Source organism: Rattus norvegicus, chromosome 15, assembly GCF_036323735.1.
Source record: "Rattus norvegicus strain BN/NHsdMcwi chromosome 15, GRCr8, whole genome shotgun sequence".
Classification (NCBI taxonomy): domain Eukaryota; kingdom Metazoa; phylum Chordata; class Mammalia; order Rodentia; family Muridae; genus Rattus; species Rattus norvegicus.
The window spans coordinates 106,264,021-106,290,907 of NC_086033.1; the positions used below are offsets into that span (position 1 = coordinate 106,264,021).

Genomic DNA, 26,887 nt, shown 5'->3' on the forward strand with positions numbered 1-26,887 from the left:
GTTCACCTTGGATAAGCAGCTGTGAGAAATGTGATCCCAAAGTAGGAGACACTTTCAGTGTGACTGCTCTGCACTCTTACAGCTGTTGAGGGAGGCTGGCTGTGCCTTGTATTCATATGTGGCATCCTATATACCAAGCCCTTACTTGTCCAGTTGTGTAATCGAAGTCTGGGATCAGTGCAATGGAAGGTCGGGTACTACGAAGGGACCACTCCCTGGCCTGCAGTCAGCTATCTTCTTGCTTTGTTTCACCATGGCTGAGCAAGAGCTTAAGCATACAACAGAGCAGGCAAGCAAGGTCTTGGGTTCCTGTAAGGATACTTGGACCCTTGTGAGGGAATCTCCCTTGTGAACTAATTACCTTTCAAAATCTCATCTTTTAGTCAAAAAAGGGAATAACCTTTCAGGACATTACTTGAGATGATGAAAGTCACACATTGTCAGAAGTCAGGGCAAAGTTAAGATGCTGGTCTGGACAGACAAACAGAGACATGCCCTACCCTAAAGGCCACCACTGGGGCAACTAGAGAGATCTAAATAGAATTTGATGGTAATATTAGATTGATGAGAACTTCTTGGTTTTGTTTACTACTATGTAAGGAAAATTCTTGTGGGGAATGTAAGCTGAAATGCTAATGGGTTCATGGGTTATCATGAAAGTATTCTTTATTGCTAGAGGATTAATAGCAACTGTCAAATCTGGGTAATGTACACAGAACTGTGTGTGCTAATCCTAACAATGTTACATATATGACATTATCCTACAGAAGGACCCAGGTAACAGCTATTTAGAATATGCGCTAGAAGGTTAGCAGTGATCTCACCACTTCTCTGTTTTCTATTTATAGGCACAGTAGTGACCAAGGTAACAAACACCAGTAGCTCCTGAGCTGGTGAGGTCCACTTTGCCAATTCATGGTTTCTCATGATCAGCCCGAGGAATAATTGGATTAAGAAAAAACACAACAGGATCATTTCTGAAATGCATTTGGCACAAGGCAAACAACTACTGAGTTTCCCACTGAGTGGATATAGTGAGCCCTCTGGAGCCAGTGCATCTGGCAGACATGAAATCTTCATTGCTCATGCTTATAAAATATTCTGTTAAAAATGAGAATTTAACAACATGAGGGGCATATTAGTTTTTTTGGGAAAATTTTGCTCTGACTTTAAGAAAAGAGCATAAATCTACCAAGCATATATTATTGGGATCATAATGCACATGTGTCACCTGTTGGAGTATTCACATGAAGAATTATGCCACTTACTGCCATAGATGCTCAAGAAATGATTTTGGAAAATCTATTCCCGGAGAGGAGAGTTAGAAACAGGGTATTGAATGGGCTGTTGAGGACGCTGTGCATGCATGCGGAAAGTGTTAGAGTGCTGAACTGCCTCAGGTAAGTATACAGAGGAGACAGGGCTAATGGGAAATACGTGTTGTGGTGGCAGTGGGTGGGAGGCCAGAAAGAGAAAGAAGTCTTGTTGTGAACATCCTGTGGCAATGTACATGATCTCGGATTATGTGGTGGGATTGAACTGGAGACATTGGAAGCAGTGAAAAACAGAAGAGATGCTAAAAGAAATCGGATGAAATTATCACCCAAACTATGGAAGTGCTGCTAAAAATGTAACAAAGAGGAACCAGACATGGGGGTGACAGCTGTGACTCCAGCACTGTGACCAGGAGTCAGATGGGTCAGGAACTCAAGGTTGGTCTCTCTACATGGTGGGCTGAAGTCAGTTTGGGGCCACATGAGACCCTGCTTCAAGTAGAGAAACAAACAAACAACAAACCCCAAAGGGCCAAGAAAAATTCCTGTTGTTGCTGCTGTTTTGAGGCATTGGTGTAACCTTCAAATATGCTAGGCAAGAGCTATATATCACTGAAAAAATTCCAAACGTATTCTTAAAAGTATCAGAGAAAAATAGTTGTATTTGAAATCAGAATGCAAATGAGGATTCTGGGTGATGAGAAGGGTGGACAGAAGCGCCACCCCCAGAGGTGCTCGCTCACTGGGCACTATGGGCGGTAAGCAAGTGCTATGCTAGGTGCCTGCACTTTGCATGTGTGAAATGGAGGCCGGAATGTCAAGGGGACTGAGGAAATGACCTTCAAAGCAAGCTGCCTGACTCTTCCTGACACCACAGAGAGATGCAGGGTTCCCACTCCACCTGATCCTAAGCTTACATGGTTGCCTGTGTAAAAGCACATCTATCTGGAGTTACTCACTAAGCTGATATAATTTACAGTATGATCTTAGAGCCTGACCTTATTACACCAATCCAAAAGAAACTACTAACATAATTAAAACATGAGCAAGATAACAGAGGTTTTGTTTTGAAACCATAAAACTGAAATTAAAGTTGTTACCGATCAATTAATGAGGCGATAATTAAACAGAAGCTAGACAATCAAACTGGTAGTAATATATAGATCAGTACCTAAAATTTCTTTTTCAGTTCACATCATTTGATGTATATTTAATTACACTTACAACAATGCATATTTAATATAACCTTCGTGACAGGCTGATGGAGCTTTACTGTCATATCTAATTCCTCTTGATGGTTTGTCATATATATAATTTTGGGGGAGAGAAATCATACTGTTTGCAAGGTGCTAGTGTAAAGTACAAACACCAGCAATGCTTGTCTTCTTGCTTTTGTAAGACGGGCATCTCACTCCTCTGTGGAAAGCCACCCAAGATATTAGAACATTTCAGAGAGCTCTCTTAGTAAGTGAGTGGAAGAGCAGAATTGAAAAAAGCCTACTGTGAATTTGGAAATGACCTCATGTAGGAATAAGTGCTTGCCGCACAGACCTGATTGTGTGCATTTGATCCCCGAAACCCATGTAAAATGTTGTGTTCAGTGACATGCATCACAACCCCAGCACTCCACTGACAATGGTGATGGAGACGGGAGAGTCACACAGATGCATTTAGATTGGCCAGCCTGGAGTTGTCAGCACAGTAGCAGCATCAAGACACCTGCTTCCATGAGATAGAGGCTAGAAGTGACTCCCAGACAGTTGTCCTCCAGTATCTCATGTATATGCCTGAAAACACACACACACACACACACACACACACACACACACACACACACAATAAATATGATCAAGGAATTTAGAAAACGTGTTTTTGTTACCCTAAAGACATAGAACATGCTATAATTAATATTGAAAGTTTAAGAACAATTTTAGTTATAGAACAAAACCTTTACATTCCATTTAAATGTTGAAGCAAGTAAAATTATTAAACCCATTAAATCATAGGCATATTATATTTTTATTAACAGAGTCTGAAGGAATACTTATGTTTTATATAATCCAGTAAAGTGTAGATATGCTAAGTGGGAATAATAGCTCAACTAACTAACCGCCACAGCATTCAGGTGCCTTTGTAAGTGAAGAGTTCAGATATGCCACCCATTGGTGTACAGTTAAACAATAACTTAACTACTGTCATCAGTAGTTAAGTCAGAAGAATGAAAACAACTAATTAAAATTTCTATCCATAGTACAAGCCTTCTTTCTGAATAATGATAAAAATACCCCAGCATTTATAGTATAGCAGTTCTGTGTCCCAGTCTTTAAAGATTTAGTTTTAACTTATATGGGTGTATGTACGTGTGTGTGTGTGTGTGTGTGTGTGTGTGTGTGTGTGTGTGTGTGTGCGCGTGCATGCACACATATCATATGGGTACTCAAAAGAAGCCAGAAGGCTTCTGGAGTTACAGGTTCTGGTAAGCCACCCCATGTGGTGCTAAGAACAGAACTTGGGCCTTTGTAAGAAAAACAAACTTGACCCACTGAACCTTCTCTCCAGCTCTTACTTGGCCTTTACATTTTGTTTGTTGTCTTTGCTTTTAATATAAGTTTATATGACTTCTCACAGGACTACCGAGAGGTAATTTTCTTATCCATGAAAAAGGAGAAGATTCTGTTGGGTATAGTATTTTAATGGTTCTTTCCCGCCTGAGAGTCGAATCTGTAAACAATTATCTCCTTTATTCATCTTCCGTGCAGTGTGCTGACTTTTAAGTTCCTGTGCCAGGTGTCACATACCTGGAATCCCAGCACCTGAGGAGCTAAGGTAGAAGGATCAAGGCTTGTTGCCCAATTTGGGCTATGTAGAAAAACCTTGTCAAAGAATAAACAATAAAAAACAAACAAACAAACAAAAATACTCCCAAAGCAAAGAATCCACCATGACAGTCTTTAAAGGGGCAGGAACTAGTCATGCCTTTCCGTGAAGCAGCAGAGCTCTGCCCGTGCATCTTGTCCTTCAGTTTGTTGGTAGGAACAGAAGTGAGAGAAGCAATAGATGCACAGTTTCAGCTCAGATTTAGCTCTACGTAATATTAATTTTCTTAGCACAGAATAACGTAAGATTTAGAAAAGTAAGATTTACACGCGACATGCAAAGCTGCAGGGTGAACCAGAAGCATTTCTTACAGTCCACATCTTCTCAAAGTCTTATTATTTGTGGGGTGGAGCTGGGAAATACTTTGTTTTTGAGTTTGACATTCCTAATGTTGAGTACACTTTTTAAAAGCTTAGCAGGTGCAGTTGCACCAGAAGCAGCAGTGTTTTTACTGTGTCAGGTGGTAATCATGAGGAAGTGCCTTGTACTGTTGCTTTTTAGTGATAATGTAAGTATTCTCATCAAATGCCATATAAATTTAGGGTGTGTGTTTTTCCCCTTATGATGACGTGGATAGGAAAACTGAATGTTCCAAACAGCTCACAGGAAATGTTTCACACCAGCATTGCCTGTGCCACAATGCAGCTGGCTGTTTTCAGTAGAATGCAGACTTATAGGGAGGTGACTAAATGTGGAAAAATACCTTCTGGAAATGAAAAGAAATTGTGCTTTGGGGTTGTTTTTGAAATGCCTTAAATAACCTTATTTTGAATAATGTTCAACTAAACCTCTCTATGATTATGCTGGGAGAAAGTTTTCAGAAAATAAAGCAGGAGCGAGCCATTTTACAGCCCCATCTGCCATAGCCAAGCTCTGATTCATCCAAATTTATAATGCTCTTGACTTTAAATTAGCATGTCTTCTTTAGATGGTTGCAGGATAGTAAGGCACCTGATGTCCTTACCACTCAACTGCTTGTTTTCAGGTGTTTTTTTCAGTGTGTGCACCCTCCCCCCTTTGTTCATTCTCAAGTTGGCATTACAGTGTCCCCTTTGTCTGAGGTTTGGAAATGACCACTTTATGTTTCTACAAAAAGTTCCTGGCTTCTCTGAGAACCTGTTGGAGACACCAGAGAGCTACAGGGGAGAGGTGTGGCAGACATCCAGATTTGGGGGGCAGTGGCAGCAAGCTGATAGAGAGAGTTTGGCCAAGTATGGGAGATCCTCTCCAGCCCTCCGTTCCTAAAGCTTTACTTTTCTTTTGCTCTCTTATTGCTACACCTTGTCCCCATCCTTTTCTCTGTAATCGATCTACCTTGTCCCCATCCTTTTCTCTGTAATCTCTCCACTTCGTCTCCATCGTTTTTGGTTGGTCTCTGTAACTTCTGCTAGTAATCCTCTGATTCTTACATATTGCTCTTTTTCAGCATATTCAAGTACCTTCTCACATGCACTAAAACCATGTGGTAGTTTCCCTCTCATAGTATGCACCCCAGAAACAACTCTTACTCTCTTGGTAAATTCCTGCTTAGACCCTCTCAATCTGCCTCACTGCTTCCTCCTCCTCTGGGCGACCTTCGCATTCCCTCTGTACACCCTTTCCTTGTAGTGGAAGGCCAGTGGCCAGTGTGCGCTCTGGCCCTCTGCCTCCATGTGACTGTCAGTATGTGCGTTTTCTCTCTAACCACGGATAGCCAGCTTGGTGTCCTGACTTGTGATCATCAGCATTTGATTACAGATACCGAGAGGCTGTGTCCCGTGCTAAGGGCAGAGTCACTCCTCTGTGTCCTTCATCATGTGGCTGCTGCTTCTTCCCACAGGGTTTTTGTTTTGTTTACTTTCTAAAAAGTGTGTATGTGTGTGTGTGTGTGTTCTGTGATGTATGCGTGAGAGCCCACACTTGTGTATGTGTGAATATCTGTGTGCATGCCAGGGTGTGCATGTAGAATGTGTGTTAGTTTTATCTTGTTTGACACAGTCCCCTTGTTTTTCACTGCTGTGTACAGCAGGCTGGGTGACCCGTGAGCCTGAGGGTTCCCTTGTCCCCCATCTCCCACCCTGGCCCTGGTAACAACACTAGACCTCAGATATTTGCTCAATATCACATGACCAGCAAAGAATAAACAGAGACACCGTTTCCCTTTCTGCTAGGCAGAAGATCTCCCCAATCTCCCCAGTCCAGCCACTGACCAGGAAAGAAGAGATTGTTGCTACATCTTATTACAAAGAAACCATCTTTGTCCATTGATCTTCAAGTCCCAGAGTTAAATGAACAAAGGCTGTGACATTGGAAGACATCACTGCACAATCTCTAATGAATTTGCTACACATAACACTGTCCAGCTTTACTTGGGATCTGGGGATTTGAAATCAAGTCCTCTCACTTGTACAACAAATGCTTTACTCACTAAACTATCTTACAGTATTGGGTTTCTCTGAAAAAATTTTTTTCAGTGGTACTTCTGTGCACATCCAAAATACTAGCATATTTACCCAAATTGTACTTATCTTTCTGATCTTAGCTTAAAAGCCACTTTCTCAGAGAAATGTACCTTCCTGCTGAGAAGTAAAGAACATTTAGAAGTTTTAAATAACTGCATATCTTTGGGGACTGGGGCTATATTTCATAGTAATTCACTTGCTTAGCAACATGGCAATCAAACAAGCAAACAACAAATTACTTAATTTTAAAACTAGCTGTGTGGTCCATGGCTGTCTTCCTAGCCACTGGGAAGCAGAGACAAGAGAATTTGGTATTCATGTCAAGCCTGGTCAACATTGAAGACCCTGTCTTAAAAATATACAAAACAGCAACAACAAAAAATACATATACCTATTTTTTTTTTAAAGAAAGGATAGCACACTGTATATATTGTTCTGTATTTCTTTGAGAGTAGTTTTACTTTAGTACCTACAAAGATGTCTTATTTCTAGAAACTTACTCCAACCTAAGTCTCTACATGCAGAGAATATATTTTTATGCTATACTCTAGGGAAACCTTGGCTGGGTATAAAATTAGCTAACTTGTTTCCTTTGATCTGCTTAGAACAAATTACTCTTGAGATCTTCTGTGTTGATGTTGCTCTTGTTTAATTAGGTTGACTTTATTTTTTTCCTTCATGTATGTAGCTTCTTATTTTTTTTTTGCCCAAGCAGCTATGTAATTATTTCTTTGAGCATAGAATTCTGTTATAATCATAAGCCTACAAATTCAATGTTTTATGTATTTTGAAAAATTACTCTTGCTGGGCATAGTGGCACATGTCTCTAGTCCCAGCTCTTGGAAGGCAGAAGCAGGCAGCTCTCTAAATGTGGTCGGCTTAGTGAACTTAAAGCAACTATACAGTGAGATCCTATCTCAAAAAACAAGAAACAACAACAACAAAAAATGTTACCTTTTTGTATCTTGGGCTTTATATTTCTCTTTTTGCTTTGTTGGCCTTTTTGAAGAAGACAATTATGTATCTTTTGTGTTGCCTTTCCTATTTTCTTCATTATTGCTTTTATATTAGTGGCTCTATGTCCTGGTATTTCTTTTTAGCTGCATTCTATTTTTGGTTGCTTCTTCAAGAGGCTTTTATCTCTATAGTGTTATTTTTCTCCTCCTCTTTTTTTTTTTTTTGAGTTCTACCAGCTTGCTTTTCATTTCCTTCTGTTATTGTGTAATCTTTTCTTTGAACCTTTGTTTTTCTTCTTTGAGCCGAGGGTCATGTTTCCTATGGTTTCTTTGAGTCTTTGGAGAACTATTTATCTGAAGTCTTCCTGTGTTTCTTTGAGTAGTTGTTCTTGTGTTTTATACTCCCAATTTATTTACCTTTTTCTCTTTTTCCTCAGCTGTATCTCAAGATGTGATATTGACTGTTACTGGTTGCTGTCCATGCTGTAATTGGGAAGGCTGGCTAGACACAAAGGCTGCACTTTCCCCTTCTAAGGAGGGCTAAAGCATCAACACTTTCCTCTTTTATCTTCTTGAGCTTCATGTGGTCTATAAATTGTATTTTGGGTATTCTGAGCTTTTGGGCTAATATCCGCTTATCAGTGAGTGCATACGTGTGTGTTCTTTTGTGATTGGGTTACCCCACTCAGGATGATTTTTCTAGTTTCATCCATTTGCCTAAGAATTTCATGTAGTCATTGTTTTTAATAGCTAAGTAGTACTCCATAGTGTAAATGTACCACATTTTCTGTATCCATTCCTCTGTTGAAGGACACCTGGGTTCTTTCAGTCTTCTGGCTATTATAAATAAGACTACTATAAGCATAGTGGAGTATGTGTCCTTGTTATATGTTGGAGTACCTTTGGGTATATGCCCAGGAGTGGTATAGCTGCGTCCTCAGGTATTATTATGTCCAGTTTTCTGAGGAATGATTTCCAGAGTGGTTGTATCAGCCTGTAATCCCACCAACAATGGAGGAGTGTTCCTATTTCTCTACATCCTTGCCAGCATCTACTGTCACATAAGTCTTTGATCTTAGCCATTCTGACTGGTGTGAGGTAGTACCTCAGAGTTGTTTTGATTTGCAATTCCCTGATAACTAAGGAATTTGAACATTTCTTTAAGTGCTTCTCAGTGTCCCCCCCCCCCCTTTGGGTTTTTTTATTTAGTGGATCACATTGATGGGTTTACATATATTGAACCATCCCTGCATCCCCGGGATGAAGCCTACTTTATCATGATGGATGATCATTTTGATGTGTTCTTGGATTAGGTTTGGGAGAATCTGAGTATTTTTGCATTAATATTCATAAGGGAAATTGGTCTGAAGTTCTCTTTCTTTGTTGGGTCTTTGTGTGGTTTAAGTATAAGCATTATATTGTGGCTTCATAAAACAAATTGGGTAGTGTTCCTTCTGTTTCTATTTTGTGGAATAGTTTGGAGAGTCTTGGTGTTAGGTCGTCTATGAAGGTCCGGTAGAATTCTGCACTAAACTCCTCTGGTCCTGAGATATTTTTGGCTGGGAGACCTTTAATGACTACTTCTATTTCTTTAGGAGTTATGGGACTGTTTAGATGGTTTATTTGCTCCTCATTTAACTTTGATACCTAGTATCTGTCTAGAAAATTGTCCAGTTCCTCCAGATTTCCCCCTTTTGTTGAGTGTAGGCTTTTGTTGTAGGATCTGATGATTTTTTAAAAAATTTCCTCAGATTCTGTTGTTATGTCTTCCTTTTCCTTTCTGATTTTGTTAATTTGAATACTGCCTCAATGCCCTCTGGTTAGTCTGGCTAAAGGTTTATCTATCTTGTTGATTTTCTCAAAGATCCAGCTCCTGGTTTTGTTGATTCTTTGTATAGTTCTTTTTGTTTCAACTGGTTGATTTCAGCCCTCAGTTTGATTATTTTCTTCTGTCTGCTCCTCTTGGGTGTGTTTGCTTCTTTTTGTTCTAGAGCTTTCAGGTGGGCTATCAAGCTGCTAGTGTATGCTCTCTCCTGTTTCTTTTTAGAGGCACTCAGAGTTAAGAGTTCTCCTCTTAGCACTGCTTTCATTGTGTCCCATAAGTTTGGGTATGTTGTGCCTTTATTTTCATTAAATTCTAAATATTCTTTAATTCCTTTATTTCTTCCTTGACCAAGTGATCATTGAGTAGAGCATTGTTTAGCTTCCATGTGTATTTGGGCTTTCTGTCGTTTTTGTTGTTATTGAAGACCAGCCTTAGTCTGTGGTAATCTGCTAAAATACACAGGATTATTTCAATCTTCTTGTATCTGTTGAAGCCTTTTTTTTTTTGTGACCAATTATATGGTTAATTTTGAAGAAGGTACCATGAGGTGCTGAGAAGAAGGTATATCCTTTTGTTGTAGGATGAAATGTTCTATAGATATCTGTTAAATCTGTTTGGTTTATAACTTCTGTTAGTTTCTCTATGTCCCTGTTTAGTTTCTGTTTCCATGATCTGTCCATTGCTGAGAGTGGGGTGTTGAAATCTCCCACTAATATTGTGTGAGGTGCTATGTGTGCTTTGAGCTTTAGTAAAGTTTCTTTTATGAATGTGGGTGCCCTTGCATTTGGAGCATAGATGTTCAGAATTAAATGTTCATCTTGGTAGATTTTTCCTTTGATGAGTATGAAGTGTTATTCCTTATCTTTTTTGATAAGTTTTTGTTGAAAGTCGATTTTATTTGACATTGGGATGGCTACTCCAGTCTGTTTCTTGGGACCATTTGCTTGGAAAAATTTTTCCCAGCCTTTTACTCAGAGGTAGTGTCTGTCTTTTTCACTGAGGTGTATTTCCTGTATGCAGCAAAATCCTGGGTCCTGTTTACATATGCATTCTGTCAGTCTATGTCTTTTTATTAGGGAATTGAGTCCATTAATGTTGAGAGATATTAGGGTCCAATGATTGTTGTTTCCTGTGGTTTTTGTTGTTAGATGTGAACTTATGTTTGTGCAGCTATCTTTTGTTGTTGTTGTTGTTAATTGAAAGATGATTACTTTCTTGCTTTTTCTAGTTTGTAGTTTCACTCCTTGTGTTGCAGTTTTCCATCTATTACCCTTTGTTGAGCTGGATTTGTGGAAAGATATTGTGCAAATTTGGTTTTGTCATGGAATATCTTGGTTTCTCTATCTATGTTAATTGATAGTTTGGGTGCATATAGTAGCTAGGGCTGGCATTTGTGTTCTCTTATGGTCTGTATGACATCAACCCAGGATCTTCTAGCTTTCATAGTCTCTTTTGACAAGTCTGATGTAATTCTGATAGATCTGCCTATATATATGTTATTTGACCTCTTTCCCTTACTCCTTTTTATATTCTTTTCTTGTTTAGTGCATTTGGTGTTTTGACTATTATGTGATGGGAGGAATTTCTTTTCTGGTCCAATCTATTATAGTTCTGTAGGCCTCTTGTATGCTTGTGGGCATCTCTTTCTTTAGGTTAGGGAAGTTTTCTTCTGTAATTTTGTTGAAGATATTTACTGGCCCTTTATGTTGGGAATCTTCACTCTCTTATATACCTATTATCCTTAGGTTTGATCTTCTACTTGTGTCCTAGATTCCTTGCATGTTTTGGGTTAGGATCTTTTTGTGTTTTGCATTTTCTTTGACTGTTGTGTCAATGTTTTCTATGGTATCTTCTGCCCCTGAGTTTCTCTTTTCTATCTCTTGTATTCTGTTGGTGAAGTTTACATCTATGACTCCTGATCTCTTCCCTAGGTTTTCTATCTCCGGTTTTGTTTCCCTTTGTGATTTCTTTAGTGTTTCTCTTTCCATTTTTAAATCTTGGATGTTTTTGTTCAATTCCTTCACCTGTTTGGTTGTATTTTTCTGTAATTCTTTAAGGGAATTTTGTGTTTCCTCTTTAAGGGCTTCTGCCTTTTTACCTGTCCTGTCCTGTATTTCTTTAAGGGAGTTTTTTATGTCCTTTTTAAAGTCCTCTAACATCATCATGATATGTGATTTTAAATCCAAATCTTGCTCTTACGTGTGTTGGGGTATCAAGGGCTTGCTGTGGTGGTGCAACTGGGTTCTCATGATGCCAAGTGGTCTTGGTTTCTGTTGTTTAGCTTCTTGCACTTACCTTTCACCATCTGGTTATCTCTGGTGTTAGCTGGTCTTGCTATCTCTGACAGTGGCTTGACCATTCAATAATTTTGTGTGCTAGCACTCCTGGGAGTCCAGCTTTCCCCACCTGGGATCCAGGCACAGAGAGCTGTGGTACAGTGTCAGCTCCAGGCACCAATGGAAACAGGAAGGATCCTGTCCCAGACTGTTTCTCCTTTCCTGTGTCCTGAGGGCTCTGGGTAGATCCTTCTGAGCAGAAGTAGTGGTCCTACCTGAGCTCTCATGTGTGCTAGCACTCCTGGGAGACTAGCTCTCTTCCATAAGGATCCGGGCACAGAAAGCTGTGGCACAGGGATCAGCTCCAGGCACAGATGAAAACCAGAAGGATCCTGTCCCAGGCTGCTCCTTGGTTCCTGTGTTTGGGAGCTCCAGGTGGGTCCCTTGGAGCAGAAATGGTAGTCCTACCTGTGCTCTCAGGTGTATTAGCACTCCTGGGAGACTAGCTCTCTCCCAGCAGGATGTAAACACAGAGAGCTGTCCACAGGGACGGCTGGCTCCTGGTCTCCTGTATTTCTCTAAGGGATTTATTTATGTCTTTCCTAAAGTCTTCTATCATCATTATGAGATGTGATTTTAAATTCAAATCTTGCTTTCTCAGTGTGATGGGGTATCCAGGCCTGGCTGTAGTGGTTCAACTGGTTTTCTGATGATGCAAGTAGCCTTGGTTTCTGTTGCTTATGTTCTTGCATTTGCCTCTTGCCATCTGTTTATCTCTAGTGTTCCCTGCCTTCACTATCTCTGACTGTAGCCTATACCTCCTGTGATCCTGGTTGTGTCAGAACTCCTCAGAGTCCAGCTGTCTCTGTGATCCTGTGATTCTGGGATCCTGTGATCCTAAGATCATGGTTGTAAACTCAGCTTCCTCTGTGATCCTGGGCATTTCAGACCACCTCTGATCCTGGGCGTGTTAGAGTACCTGGGAGTCAGGCTTCTTCTGGGTGTTGTTGTACTTGGTGCAGAGCCAGCACCCAATGTCTTCTCTGGACACTGGTTCAGAGCAGAAGGGAGCCGTGCCCCTGGCTAAATGGGAGTTCCTACATCCCTGGGTTCCAGTGGTTCCAGTTACTTCCAGTGTTGGGCCAGTTGTTGTGGCCTCCTCACCTGTGAGATCCTTAGCATGTTAGAGCACCTGGGAGTCAGGCTCCCTCTGGGTGTTATGGGACTGGGTGCAGAGCCAGTGTCCAATGTTTGCTCAGGGCACTGGTTTAGACTGGAAGGGCAGACTATCACTTTCTTCTGTACAAAGACACTTGTGTTTCATGCTTCTTTCTCTGTCCCTAGACCCCATCAAAGTAGAGCATGTGTCAGGGGCATTGGAACAGCGGTCCAAGCCATAGACTTCCAAGTCTAAGCTGCTTGGCTTTGGACCATTAGCTGTTGAGTACCAATTCCTGATCTCATTTGGGCTTTTCTGATGCTATGATGACATTGAAAAGACTTCCACTGCCCATCGTGCCTGTTGTCCACCTGCAGCCATGGAGTCTCCTGTGCCATGTGGTCCTCCTCCTGACTTATCCTGGCTTATCATCTACTAAGACATGATGAGAGTTCTAGGTTACTATTAAGATTCACTAGAGTCACATTTTTAGTCAACAATGCCATGAAGCCTTCAACGTTCTTTGGCTATGTCTTTAAGCATGGATCCTTTTAGGGTAGTCAATCCTTGATATAAATGTTTTAACAAAGCCTTTGTTCACTGTTGTCACCTTATCTGTCCCCAGGGGTTCAACAGAAAGGCATTAGGACTCTGTCATCTAAGTTTACAGAGTGGCTGTGCAGTTTGGAGAGAGTTGACAGTAGGGATTATTAGCAGCCATGCATATTGGTTCTGCTTTATGCTTACTTTGCAACATATGCAAGTATGTATAGACCTAAGATAATAATGCTATTTCCAGCCAGTCTCTTATACCAAAGAGTTAGGAAACAACCTTTGGTGAGTGTTTTAATTACCCTTGATTTCTTTTTCATTTAACTACTTTTATGTTACTTACTTAGAAATTAAAAAAAATTCTCTCTAATTCTATCTCTGATTTGAATAATTATGGATTTTTTTGTTTTTGATGATGCTTTGGTAAAAATTATTTATGGTTGGCAACTGTATAGTAGAACTTTTCAAAGTTTAAATAGATTGGCTATTCAATACCAGAGAGTAATCCCTAATTAAAGTGTGTGTTTAATTAAGATAACAATACTTAGTTCATCATTAAAATTAGCACTGAGAAAGTTCTTCCTTGGTCCTTGGAGAGGACATTATATGCAAGCCCTGTTGTGTGGGTTGCAAAGTGTCACTGGAATTTATATGCATTACTTGTCTAATTGCAGTAAATGTAGCATGTCCAGCTAGGTTTCCAGTTAGAAGGCTGTTTGTTACTTTCTTGAAATCACTTGAAGCCTCAGTACCCAGAGGCAGCTGTTCACAGGTCCTTCACCTCTCCCCAGAGATGGCTGGGAAGACTCTGTTATTGGACCCTGTCTTTCATGGCTGCAGCAGTAAACATGACAGGTTGTTTGGAAGCCATCTGTTAAAATGGCTGCTGCTTTGCATGCAGCAGTGAACTTGAGATCAGTTTCCTGTCTGTCTTCATGGTAACAGTCTTATTTTGTGTCACAACAGGTGGAAGTTGATGGCTCGAAACTAAATGTGACCAGTACGTGGAACCTGGCCTCACCCTTATTGTCTGTCAACGTTGATGGCACTCAGAGGACTGTGCAGGTAAATGTTCACATGATTTACTTAGAAGGCTTCAAGTTCAAAATCCTTATTAGTCTCCATGTGGCTAATCCTGACATAATAAGGAAAAGCTGTATTTTATTATTCATTGTGCCCTTTCTGTAGTTGTAAAGTTTTTTTCTTCTTATGCTAGAGGATTTTGAGCTATGTTTTAATTTCAGCGAATATTTTCTGTTTTTCAGAGAACCTCACAAAGCTATTGCATTATATTTTGCTAGAAATAAATAACCCAACAGGCATTTAAACAATTACTAGATGAGAAGTCATCTTCATCATCATAGGCTTTTCATTATAAAGCATGTCTTGCGTGGACTAACATCCTGATCTCATGCAGTTGGAATTATATTGTCTTCGGTCAGAAGAAACATGGCCATGCAGGTTGGCTTTCTAAAGCACATGCCTTAAGAAGTTAGTAGTGTACTTTGAGAAGCACTTCCCCCACCCCAATGGCTTCCTATGAACAGGTGCCTTGAACTCAAGAGTGGATAGCATGTTCTCTGCAATCCTTGACCTCCATTTAAAGTAGAAAGCCATGGAGCAAAGCCTCCGTGGGCACTTCATACTGAGCCTAGAGGCTCCTGAAAACACAAACACTAAGCAAAACCACAGGAAAATATGGCTCTTACGTATGAATAGGAACTTTCAGTCTCTTGTAGCATCAAATACTGGTTCTTTAACTAATTTTATGAAGAAAACCAAAGAATCACATCTATTTTATGTCTCGTCCATACCTGTCCCTATTAATAGAGACTGTGGGTAAGAAGACTCAGACTCTAGTAGATATCTAAGCTGGGCTCAATTGGTGCATTATCTCTGTGGGTCTAAGATGACTTTAACCCTCAGTACTCAACCTGTTTTAACTTCTCCGTGAATACTGTTTTTCCTCTATATCCTGACTCTTTGCCTCATTTTTCTACCTTTGTAAATAAATTATGAAACGAACACTTTCAGACCATTGAAAGATTTATCACTACATGCTTTCATAGTACGTATTAAATCCATTTGATGGACTCAGGGATGTTGTTCAGTGGCAGAATGCTTGTCAAGTATGGCCAATAAACACCCTGGATTTGATTCTTAAGCATTGCCTAAAACCAATTGTAGTGGTACACTTGTATAATCCTGGCACTTGGGAATCAGAAGAGGGAAGATGAGGAGCTCAATGGCCTCTTTAGCTGAGGAGAGTTGGAGACCAGTCTGGGATGCATGTGATCCTGTCTAAACAAATCAACACACAGCCACAAACAGATGCTGAAGGAGTGGATAGAATAGTAAATGCTTGTGCTTTACATCTTAACAACAGTGGACCATGTGGTTTGGGGCATCAGGTAGTTTGGCTGTTGTGCATTTAGGTACTTCTCAGTGTGAGAAGACATAGAAGGTTCCATTCAAGTTTTGCTGCCATAGTACTCTTCAGAATCCTTCCTGGTGTCTCTGCTGATAGTTGCCTTCATGGCTATTTGACATGTAGAATTTTTGGCTAGGCATGTATTTAGAAAAACCACTAGCACCATTTCCCTAGAAAATCCATTTTCAGTACATTTTTATGTTTTATTTTATAAGTCCTTTGTTGCAAAAGTATTCACATACCTGAAATATATGAGCCCATTAAGGCATACCCTAGACTTGTTGAAAGGATTGAGATACCAAGCTAATACTTTCTAAGAAAGGTAAATGCTAAATCAGTAAAAATATCAATTGCCTAAAATCAAGATAAAGTATTTTTCTTAAGAACAGTAATGATTTTTTTTACTTTCTGTGGAGTTGACCTTTAGAGTTGATTTGACAAACTACCACATGGTCCCACATGGTAGAGTGAATGTGACTGATAATTGATGATCATGCATCATGAATCATGCACAGTGCTCACCCTGCACACTTCTCATGCCGCACAGTGCTCCTGCTTCACAATGCTCACTCTGCTGTGTTTCACGGTGTGTGTACTGCATAGTATTCATGCTGCAGTGTATTTACCCTGCACAGGGCTCACGCTGCACAGGGCTCACCCTGCACACTGCTCACCCTGAACAGTGCTCACCCTGCACAGGGCTCACCCTGCATAGGGCTCATGCTGCACACTGCTCACCCTGCACACGGCTCACCCTGCACAGGGCTCATGCTGCACAGGGCTCGCGCTGCACAGGGCTCACCCTGCACACTGCTCACCCTGCACAGGGCTCACCCTGCACAGGGCTCATGCTGCACAGGGCTCACTCTGCACACTGCTCACCCTGCACACGGCTCACCCTGCACAGGGCTCATGCTGCACAGGGCTCACCCTGCACAGGGCTCATGCTGCACACTGCTCACCCTGCACACTGCTCACCCTGCACACTGCTCACCCTGCACAGGGCTCAAGCTGCCATGGAGACTGGTTGAAGCTTAGTGCATGTAGTAAATGTTTTAATCTTCACAATGCTTAACTCTACAGAGTAGATGATCTCATCATTTGTTTTTATCAATGAGAATCAATGAGATCCTGAGAGTAAGCAAAAGTATGTGACTTGCTTAAGGTCATCCTGCTAATAAGATGTGAAGAGAGACTTAGACCGTATAATCTTGCCATAGGGCTTCCTCATTTAGGAGCTCGAGCCAACTTTGTAACCCTACTATGCTCTGCTTCTTGCTCTTTTCCCTGCCAGTTGCTTAGGTCACATTTTCCTATCATTCATGCTTTAAATTAGTGCTTCTTTCAAAGTACAGTGCAGGGAAGGGTCATCTGGATGACTTGTTAAAACTCATGCTACAAACTTGACTTCAGACTTCGTCATCTGTATCACTAGTAGGCTTCTAAGCAATGCTCAGGATGCTGGCCTGGGAGCCATAGTTAAAGAGCTGCTTCACATGTGTATCATCAGCAGTAAGCTGAAAGGAGTGAGGAGCCAAACCCCCACAGCCTTCTTAGTACCATGGACTCTGTTCTGGCCTCAGGCCAGTAGGGTTGATGGGAGTTTCCAGTAGAGAAGTGATGTTATTGGTAAACTTCATGGGCACACTATTACTTTGTTTCCCTTAAAAACCAAGTGTATTTACTGTGTGCAGTCACTTGGCTAAGGGATGCCATGGGCAGTCACTATCCTTCAGTGATCAGGTTACTATGCATAGTCCCAGGCTACAGAATATCATAGGTAGTCATAATCGTCAGCTGATCTGGAGGTCTGCTCTGATCTAAGTTTGAACCTGCTGCCTGCCCAACCCCCTGGCACATGTGAAAGTTGAATGTCTCTGTGGGCAGCGGGCAGGTCAGGGCAGCGACATGGAATGCCTTAGCTAGACCTTGATCCTGAGATTTAGTTTTCCTTTCTCCTAAACTTTCCCTTCAGTAACCATGGTCCTGAGTCAGCCTTCTTGTGTGCTTTGAGGGGTCTCAGTTTTGACCCCCCCCCCAATAAATAGAATTCACATTGTAAGACAGCAAGTCAGATAGAGTTCTGCAGATATAGGCCACCATGGTTCCTGGGACAGCAACGGCAGCAAAGGGTCAGAGGACCCACCCAAGGATACTTTTCATGGAAGCAGCTGCCTGCTGCTAATTGCTCTGGGGAGCACCCACTCTGTTTCAGGCCAGCAGGGCTGCCTACTGATGGGCTTCCATGGGGAGAGCAGCAAACAGTCTGCTTCAGCTATCCCTCTCCTCTTTTTCAGAGACTTGTGCACATCATGGCCTCCCTCTCACCTCCTGACGCTTATTACTTAATGTTTAGAGATGTCTGCTTTGCATGCGGGTCTTGACCTCTGCCACATGCACCTTGCAGCTGCCATAGCCTTTTCTTTTCTGACTCGAGGATCATATGCTCAGAAGGAACATTAGTCACTGTTGACCAGCACCAGTGCAGAGCCACTGAACAGTCTGTCAGGTAGGAGTGATTAAAAGAGCAGAGAATGAAGCACTGAGAACCATTGAGCAAAGTTAAAGCTCTTCCTCACTGAGTGTTCCAAAGAATTTTTCCTACTAATCTGTTAAGTCAGTTTTCCTCAAATATCCTCATTTTGTGGGAGGTAAAATGACAGTGTTTGCTCTGCATTTGCTAGTGTTTTCCCCTAGATTTAGGTCTGCTGGTTTGATGTTTACTAAAGAAGAGCTAATGGAAGTCCTGTCATTCTCATTTATTTTGTGGAAAGATGCACTTAGAGATCTGTAGTACCAAAAATGAGGTTTTATTTAATAGAAATAGGTATTATGTCCCTGTAGTTTATTTTAAAGATTTGTCTATTTCATTTTGTATTAATATTTGCCTTTCCTGTGTGTATATGTGCACCAGGTGCATATTTGATGCACACAGTGGCCAGGAGAAGCCATATATTTCCCTGGAACTGGAGTTACTATTTGGGGCTGCCTTGTAGGTGCTGGGAACGGAAACTGGCCCTCTGTAAGAACAGCAACTGTTCTCCACCATGGAGCCATCTCTCTAGCCCACACACTTGAAATTACAATAAAATTGATTGAAGTAAAATTAAATTGAAAATTCAGTTCCTCAGTCAATTGGAGAAGCCCTGTGTGGCTACTGTGGCTGTTGGTTGAGACAGATTTCCAGTCAAACCCTTTAAAAGCTAGAGAGTGTTTCAGATAAAAATCATACAGGACTTTAGGTTTTCTTTGATTTTGGTTCTATTTGTTTGCTTGTTTTCAGTTTCCCCTCATGTGTTAACTATGGTTTTAATATTTATCGTTTGGGAAAGTGTTTGCAATGACCTAAGTCACTGAATGATGACCTGAGTTCTGTTCCCAGCAGTTATGAAAAAGCCAGTCATGGAAGAGCTTGCTCTCCTAGCACTGGGGAGTCAGGCAGGGATCCTGATGGCCAGCCAGCCTAGCCTAATGGACAGACAAGCTCCAAGTCAGTTAGAAGCCCTGTCTCATAAAACAAGGAAAAGGGTATCTGAGGAATGATACTGAAGGTCGATCTCTGGTCTCTACACACAAGCAGGCACACATGAACATGTACACGCGTAATCAGGTATAACCTATCAGCATGTTAATGCCACACTGCCTCCTGCATACACAACAAATTAATTGGATTAACAGAATTAAGAATGAAGAATGGATGTATGAGCTGGACTCATTTTAAAGCAAAAGATGGATTTCCCCTCCAGTTAATATATTTTTCAATTTTAAGTTTAACAAATGTCAGAGCTCTTCCTACAAGATGAAATGATTTCCTGTGTGTGGCACTTGGTTGACGTGGTAAAGGAAATGGGAGATGTGCTGTGATCTCTATGAGTTCATTCTGTGTCCTTCATGTGTGCTAGAACCTTTGCATGCTGAATTAACAAGCTTTTATTGTCATTATCAGTATTATTCCTATGTCTGTGTTCCCTTCCTGTGAAGTAATTCTTTGGTAACCTTGAAAGAGGCTCTTCAGTTTTACTGACTGACTCAAAAAGTTGTCCATTCCTTACAGTGTAATTTGTCTGCTGCATTTGCTGTGTTTCTTGTTAGCATTTCACAGAGTAGATTTTCATTTTGTACAGTCACATTGTCAGGCATTCTCGGGCAGAGCCAGCTGACTGCTCCTGGCCTGCTGCTTTGTGTGGAGTTTCTTCTACCCACCTGCTCACAGCAGGCTGTCTTCAGGCCTGAAGAGTAGCTAACCACTTTTGAAAGTATCTGAAGATCCAGCCAAGGCCTAACTGTGCTGCATTGTGTGATAAGGAGCTATTCACAACGTGCTTTGAAGACTGGTTTCTCCTCCTCTTATTCTTGCTGAAATATTTTCAAGAGAAAATAAATTTATTATAAGTAGTTGTAAAGAGCAGTTTGCGGCATTCCTGTATTCTGTGTTGAATAGGTCATTGATATGCAACTAAGTGGAACTAATTTTCCATGTTAAAGCAGATAAATTTGCAACATCATCACACAAATCTCAAGCATTTGCTTCAGAATACAGATTAAATGTATTGATTGTGAACTGATTGTAGTATCAGATAGATTAGATAACATGAGAAAGGGAACAAAGGTAATGTAGAATGTCACCCACGCACAGATTGCGCAGGAAGACCAGATATGCCACAGGCTGTGTTTATTGTCCGCAGTATATCTACAAGTGTATAGCTATACAGAATTAAGTGAGTTTTTGAAACTTTAACTGCACCTTCCTGTTTTTAACTGAAAACTTGTAACATTTTCCACTTTAGAAAAATAAAAATAAATGTTTTACTTGTCAATATTTTGAATAAAAATGCCCCTCATAAGATATGAAAACAAACTTTAGTTTGAATCCTAGTTCCTGTATATTCATGCTGAAGTTTACATGTGTGTGCCTGCGTGTGTGCGCCTGTGTGTGTGTGTGTGTGTGTGTGCGCCTGTGTCTGCATGTGTGTGTGTGCATGTGTGCATGTGTGTGAGCAAGAGTGTGTATGAGTGTGTGTGCCTGTGTATGAGCAAGAGTGTGTATGAGTGTGTGTGTGCCTGTGTATGTGTGCCTCTGTGTGTGTGTGCATGTATCTGCATGCGCACGTGTGTGTATGTGTGCGCCTGTGTCTGCATGTGTGTGTGTGCATGTGTGCCTGTGTGTGAGCAAGAGTGTGTATGAGTGTGTGTGCTTGTGTATGTGTGCCTCTGTGTGTGTGTGCATGTATCTGCATGCGTGTGTGTGTGTATGTATATGTGTGCACCTATGTCTGCATGTGTGTGTGCGCCTGTGTGCTGTGTGTGAGCAAGCATGTGTATGAGTGTGTGTGTGTGTGTAAGCATGTGTATGAATGTATATGTATATGCTGGGGATTGAACACTATCACTTAGCTTTATTCCTAGTCCTTAAAATTAATTTTTTAATTGGAAAGTTAAATGATGGGGTTCACCATTTTGCTTATATTTGCAAGCACGTGCACATGCACATAAAAGGATCTGCTTCATAACATGTTTTCAGTCTTAAAATAAATGTTTTCCCTGTTTTTAAGATGTTTCTCCTCACCCTCATCCCTCTTAGAAGTAATTAGCTGTTATTTTGTACTGTACGCTTGTGATTACTCCAGAGTCACCAAGTGTAATATGAACCTGTATATTTAGTTGTGTCAGATATATAAATATATAACAGAATAAGCAAGGGTTAGTGTTTTTTTTTCCCTAAAGAAGTAGGAAATGAAAGAGTAATTATTAACCATCTCCTTTTCACTTTCCTGAAAACATCAATTATGGTTACACATCTTAAGAACAAGCTTCCCAGCAGAACAGAAATAACTGCTTTCACTATGTTTCAAAAAATTTAATCACAGTTTAACAGCTGGGATGTATGCATGACTATAATTTAAGGCATTAACTCCAAGGCAGGGCTACCTGCCTTTGGACAGCAGTCCTGGAAGCCAAGTGCATCTTGGTCTTAGCAACGGGTTTTATAATTTGAAGATGTTCATTAATTTAACAGAACAGGAAAATAGCTTTCTGAATCCCCCTCCTCTCCACATGCACACATCTTTTCCTTTACTGTTAACTAGAAAATTACATTTTAGTAACTGAGAGAGGAAGAAAATTTTGAAGGGTATAGGCAGCAACCGTGTAGACGAGAAACAAAGAATAGCTGCTTTGGAGACTATTAAGACAAGCCTTGCAGCCTTACAAAGATATTGTCAAATTGGAAATCAGTGAGGAGACAAAGAAAACCACCGCCATCCTCCCTAACATTTCTTATAAAGATGAAATCACTTCTGATTTTTTTTATCCTAGTAAGGTATTTTGGGAATGTTAGGTTTATTGTTTTGTGAGTGTCTCTGCTTTCCCGAGTAGGTGGATTTGCTAATTTTGTATTTGTTGAAGTTGCTTTATGAACAGAATCTTTTTAGAATTCTCATTTTGAAACATTGAAAAGTGTAGATGTTAGAGTAGACTCAATATGAGGAAAAAAGGAATTTTTACCTGGCTTTGAGGAAGCATTTTAAACTTGAAAAGTAGGTAGTTGAATCAGGCAGAAGGAGAGCGTGTCTTAGGAATGTCTGCTTACGGAAGGTTTGCTGGCTTCTCAGGCAGGTTGGATTCGCTTTTTGCCTGGTATCTAAAGCATTTAGTATTGATGGCTTTGTTTATTGTGGATTAGATTTTATAAAAGTATTCACTTTTCTCTATGGACAAGTTTGTATTCTCTTAGGAAAGGCAGCATACGCTCTAGTTTTAGATGAAATTCATCTTCCTTGTTTCCCTGATGTCACTCTTCACTGTTTGAGGCTGTGAGCTCCATACCTCACCACCCGGCTGAGATATGTCAGCTTTGACTCTGACTTCCTTCTCTGGAGATTGTGACAGCGGGGTTGGGGGAAGGGCGGGCGGGTTCGAGAGAGCTATAGTCATCTTCTGCGTAGTTATGACCTGCAGTTTAGAGTGCAAAGTCAAGGAACTTGTTGATACTTTTTCTCTCTGGTTATATACTCATTTGGTATGATTAGTGCATTTGGTTTGCTAAGCTCATTCTATGTTAATTATTATGCACTTCTGTTTGCCTGGGAATGAGTGAAGCCCTCCTTGTAAGGCAGGGAGATGCAGGATGATGGTGCATTGATGCCCCTCCCAGGGAACACCTGGTGTGGCCCAGGCAGTTTACACACAAACTTGTCCCAAGGCAAAGTCGTTTTACAACAGCTAGCATTTGATAACTATAGCAAGCTGGCTTTAAATTTATTTTTTTGTCTTGTTTTTTCAAGACAAAGTTTCTCTGGGTAATAACCCTGCCTGTCCTAGAACTCACTTTGTAGACTAGGCTAATCTCAAACTCACAAAGAGCCTCCTGCCTTTGCCTCTGCCTCTGCCTCCTGAGTGCTGGGATTACAGGCATGGGCCACCACTGCCCAGCTCTGAATTGCTACTTTTTTTGAACGGCTATTTTTAATATCTAAATATATTTTTGCTTAACCAACAGATAATGACTGACTGTGTCTCCGGGCACTTTGTGCATCCAGCACATGTCAGTTGTGTAATAATCAGCCAGGACAGTTCAGCTTAGTCAGCTTCTCCCATGGTTCTCCTTTTCTTCAGAGAGCATTCCAAGAGAATGCAAGAAGCTTTTTGTTCACACACTTGGGCTGTCAAAAGGTTAGAATAAAAAGCAAGTTTATAGATTCCTTAGCAGAAGCAACGAGGAAAGCAGCACTGTAAACCCACTGCTTGCTGTAGCCAGGAGCCTCCATCAGGGCTTCAGCTGGTACAAAGACTGGCGTGTGGGATAGTGACTGAAGTGAGTTCCCATGAGTAGCTTAGGCCAAGTCTCTTACCTCCTAGGTTGCCTCCCACCTACCTCCCAAGGTTGCCTCTTTCCATTTTTTCTGTTGGCCCTCAGGACTGTAGTCCTTTTCTCCCCCTACCATTATCTATCTGATCATGTTCCCCCCTTCCCCTCCCTGTCTCCTCCCAGCCAGGTCCTCTGTCCCACAAGTAGTACTCACTCCAAATGAGTACTGAAGTGCAGTCAATGCCCACGTGGGGCACACCTGTCTGCAAGCCCTTCTCAGAGATAAAATGCCCAAACTTCAGTGTACATGAAATGTATAAGACATTAGTAAAGTAGGCATGGTGGCCCACGCCTTTAATCCCAGCACTTGGGAGGCAGATCTCTGAGTTTGAGGCCAGTCTGGTCTACAGAGTGAGTTATAGGTCAGCCAGGACTACACAGAGAAACCTGTTTTAAAGACAAAAAGACTTTAGTAAAAGATGGATCTTGACAAATGAAGATCGCCATGTGATTTCGATAAAGAACAATTTATGAACCAATTCAAACTGTCCTTTAAACATATCATTCTCAGTGTGACACCTGTTGTGTCAACCAAAACCCAGGGCAGACCTCATGCCCAGGAGTAGTTAGCCAACACAAGCTGGACTTGATGTGTTTGGAGGTGGGGGTGGGGAATAGATAGAAAGAGGGGACTGGAGGGAGAGAGGAGAAGAAATGAGAATAAGAATGAGGTTGGGTTGGTAGAGAAGTGGGGAAGGATCAGGGGGGAGTTGTGAAATGACAAAATGCATTGTATGAAGTCTCAATGAATTAATGTTATCACTTAAAAATCTATTACTGACAGTGGTAGACCAGCAATAAAAATTGTACTTGGTTATTATATTTTAAATTTGCCCCCAAAAGGAAGTTCTTGCTAAAAACATTGTTTTATCTCTTGCTGTAGAAGTAGTTCTATAATGTCCTCATTGCAGCCCATGGTCTCATAAGGCCCAAAATGTTGACTCCATGCTTATTACAGAAACGTTGCTAAAGCCTGAGCTAGACCAAGATGATAGCAGTAGAGACAAGTGAAGCGATTCGGTGGATATTCTGGGTGGGGACAGCAAAGATTGGCAGATGCATTATTTACTGGGCATGAAGGAAATTAAAGGGTTAAGGTGAGTGGTGATTGTTGATTTTTTGTTTTTACTTAGATGTAGGAGAGCTATGGCGGATCAGGTCTGCGGACAGATCTGCTGATCAAGCATTCCGTCTGGACTCTGCATGTTGGAAAGGTGCTTTAGATGTGTAAGGGTTAACATCACATGAGCAATTGACCATGGATCCTGGCTTGGAGCTGAACACAGGAACTTGGAAGCCATAAAGAGCAGAGTGGGACTGTCATGCGCAAAGCATAAAGGGGGCTGAGTGTTGTGCTCATGCCAATAATCCCAGCATCTACAGGTTGAGGCAGGAGGGTGTCTGGATTCAAAGGCAGCCTGGCCTATAGAGTGAGATGTTGTTTTTTTTTTTTTTTAAAAAAAAAAGGAAAGGAAAAGCAGGCCCTTTATCTTAGACTCTGTGATTAACTGAGGACGGGTTGAAGACCTTGAGTTCTAAAGGAGAAAGGCAAAGGGTAGGAGACTCAGCTGTTGTCTTCTGCAGTATTTGCTGGCCATTTCACCAAGAAGGTGTCGAATATTCTTTGGGAGGTTGTAGAAGTGGTCTATGTGTTGATCACGGTGCTTTTTCTGATCACATACAACCGTCAGAAGACACTGAATTTTAGGCTACATGTGGAATGTAGCCTTTGTGCATAGGTACTACTCTTTGTAAGTAAAATTTAAAACTATTACCTGTGTTTATTTATTGTGTAAGCATGTACATGTACATGTATAAGCCTGCTTATACATGTATCAGGGACATTTCATGGGAGGCACTTTTCTGCTTTTACATTCTAGGGATCAAACACAGGTCATCAGGTAGGATGTTTTTGCCCAGTGAACCATCTCATGGGCTCATAAGGTCACATTTTAAAGTAAGATGTATGTTGTGAAAGGGGAAGACGCATGGGTCTAGATGAACCTGCAGAGAAGGACTGTGGGTAAATGTGTAGAGGTGAAGCCAGCAGTTGATACCAAGAAAACTCCAAGGAAATGGAAGAGAACCCAGGAGCCTGAGGTAGCCTTGAGGCCACTCTAGGATACTTCTGGGTATGGGATTTGACTCCTCTTTAGAGTATTGATTAATAAGGTATAAACAAAATAGATCTAAGATATGGAAAGATACAAATTGTAGATGACCTCACCATTTGTCCTAAGATAGTAATGGTTATTCTTTGCTCATAATTCTGGGGGTGAGGGGGTGGCCCTTATTTCTAAAATAACTATTTCTTATATTTTAAAGTATTTCTTAAGTTTCGTCTCCTTTTTAGGAGATAGTATCTTTAATTTTTGCATTATGATTTCCATCTGTTTGGCATTTTTTTGTGTGATTATTTTCTCTACTTTCTACTTTTTTGTTTAAGTTTATATGGATTTGGGGCATGACACTTTTCTGTTCATTTTTACTTGAAATTAATCTCTTTGTTTTTGACATTTAGAAGTGATTTATTTTCCCTTGGCTCTTTCTGAGACAGAGTAGTAGTAGTAGTAGTAGTAATAGTAGTAGTAGTAGTAGTAATAGTAGTAGTAGTAGTAGTAGTAGTAGTAATAGTAGTAGTAGTAGTAATAGTAGTAGTAGTAGTAATAGTAGTAGTAGTAGTAGTAGTAGTAGTAGTAGTAGTAGTAGTAGTAGTGAAAAGTTCTCAGGGAGAACTTTCCCTCGGGATGGAGACCCTCCAACTCAATGACCAGACCGAGACCACAGGATGCAATCAGCAAGAGGATTTGGTTTATTGTCGGGATACACAGGCACCTGTGGGCGCTTCAGTCACTCGGGGGACTGGCGCGCCCCACGGAACCAGGGATGGGCTTTTTATAGGATTCTGGGGAGCAGAAGCAAGCATACAGAAGCAGATGCATGGTTACAGGGATATAATTGGTGGATTCTAATGTGGCAAGGGTTCAGCCCGGGGGCAAGTTCCCTAGCCACCTTCCTGGAACATAACGACTGACTCGGCCCCCCACCAGGGTGTGGGACCTCTCCCGGGGCTTTTCTCATTGTCAGGTGCTCAACCGTAGTCGTCCTGTTGCCAGGCCTTCAACCATACACATCCTGCTTGGCAGCCGCTGTGTACTCAGTGTTCTAACCTTTCCCTGAACCAGTCATCTTAAGTACAGCCTTGCAAAATGGCGTTACTGCTGCTAAG

At 41.1% G+C, this 26,887-nt stretch overlaps 1 protein-coding gene across 7 annotated transcripts in view; it reads left to right on the forward strand.

The window, feature by feature from the left end:
* The window catches only part of Pcca (propionyl-CoA carboxylase subunit alpha), a 340,323-nt gene that overhangs the window by 229,435 nt on the left and 84,001 nt on the right, over window positions 1-26,887 (forward strand). For all 7 annotated transcript variants that reach the window (XM_063274647.1, XM_063274648.1, XM_063274649.1 and 4 more), the window contains one exon: window positions 14,327-14,425. In XM_063274647.1, coding sequence (XP_063130717.1) covers window positions 14,327-14,425 — 99 coding nt within the window. The remainder of the gene's footprint in view (window positions 1-14,326; window positions 14,426-26,887) is intronic.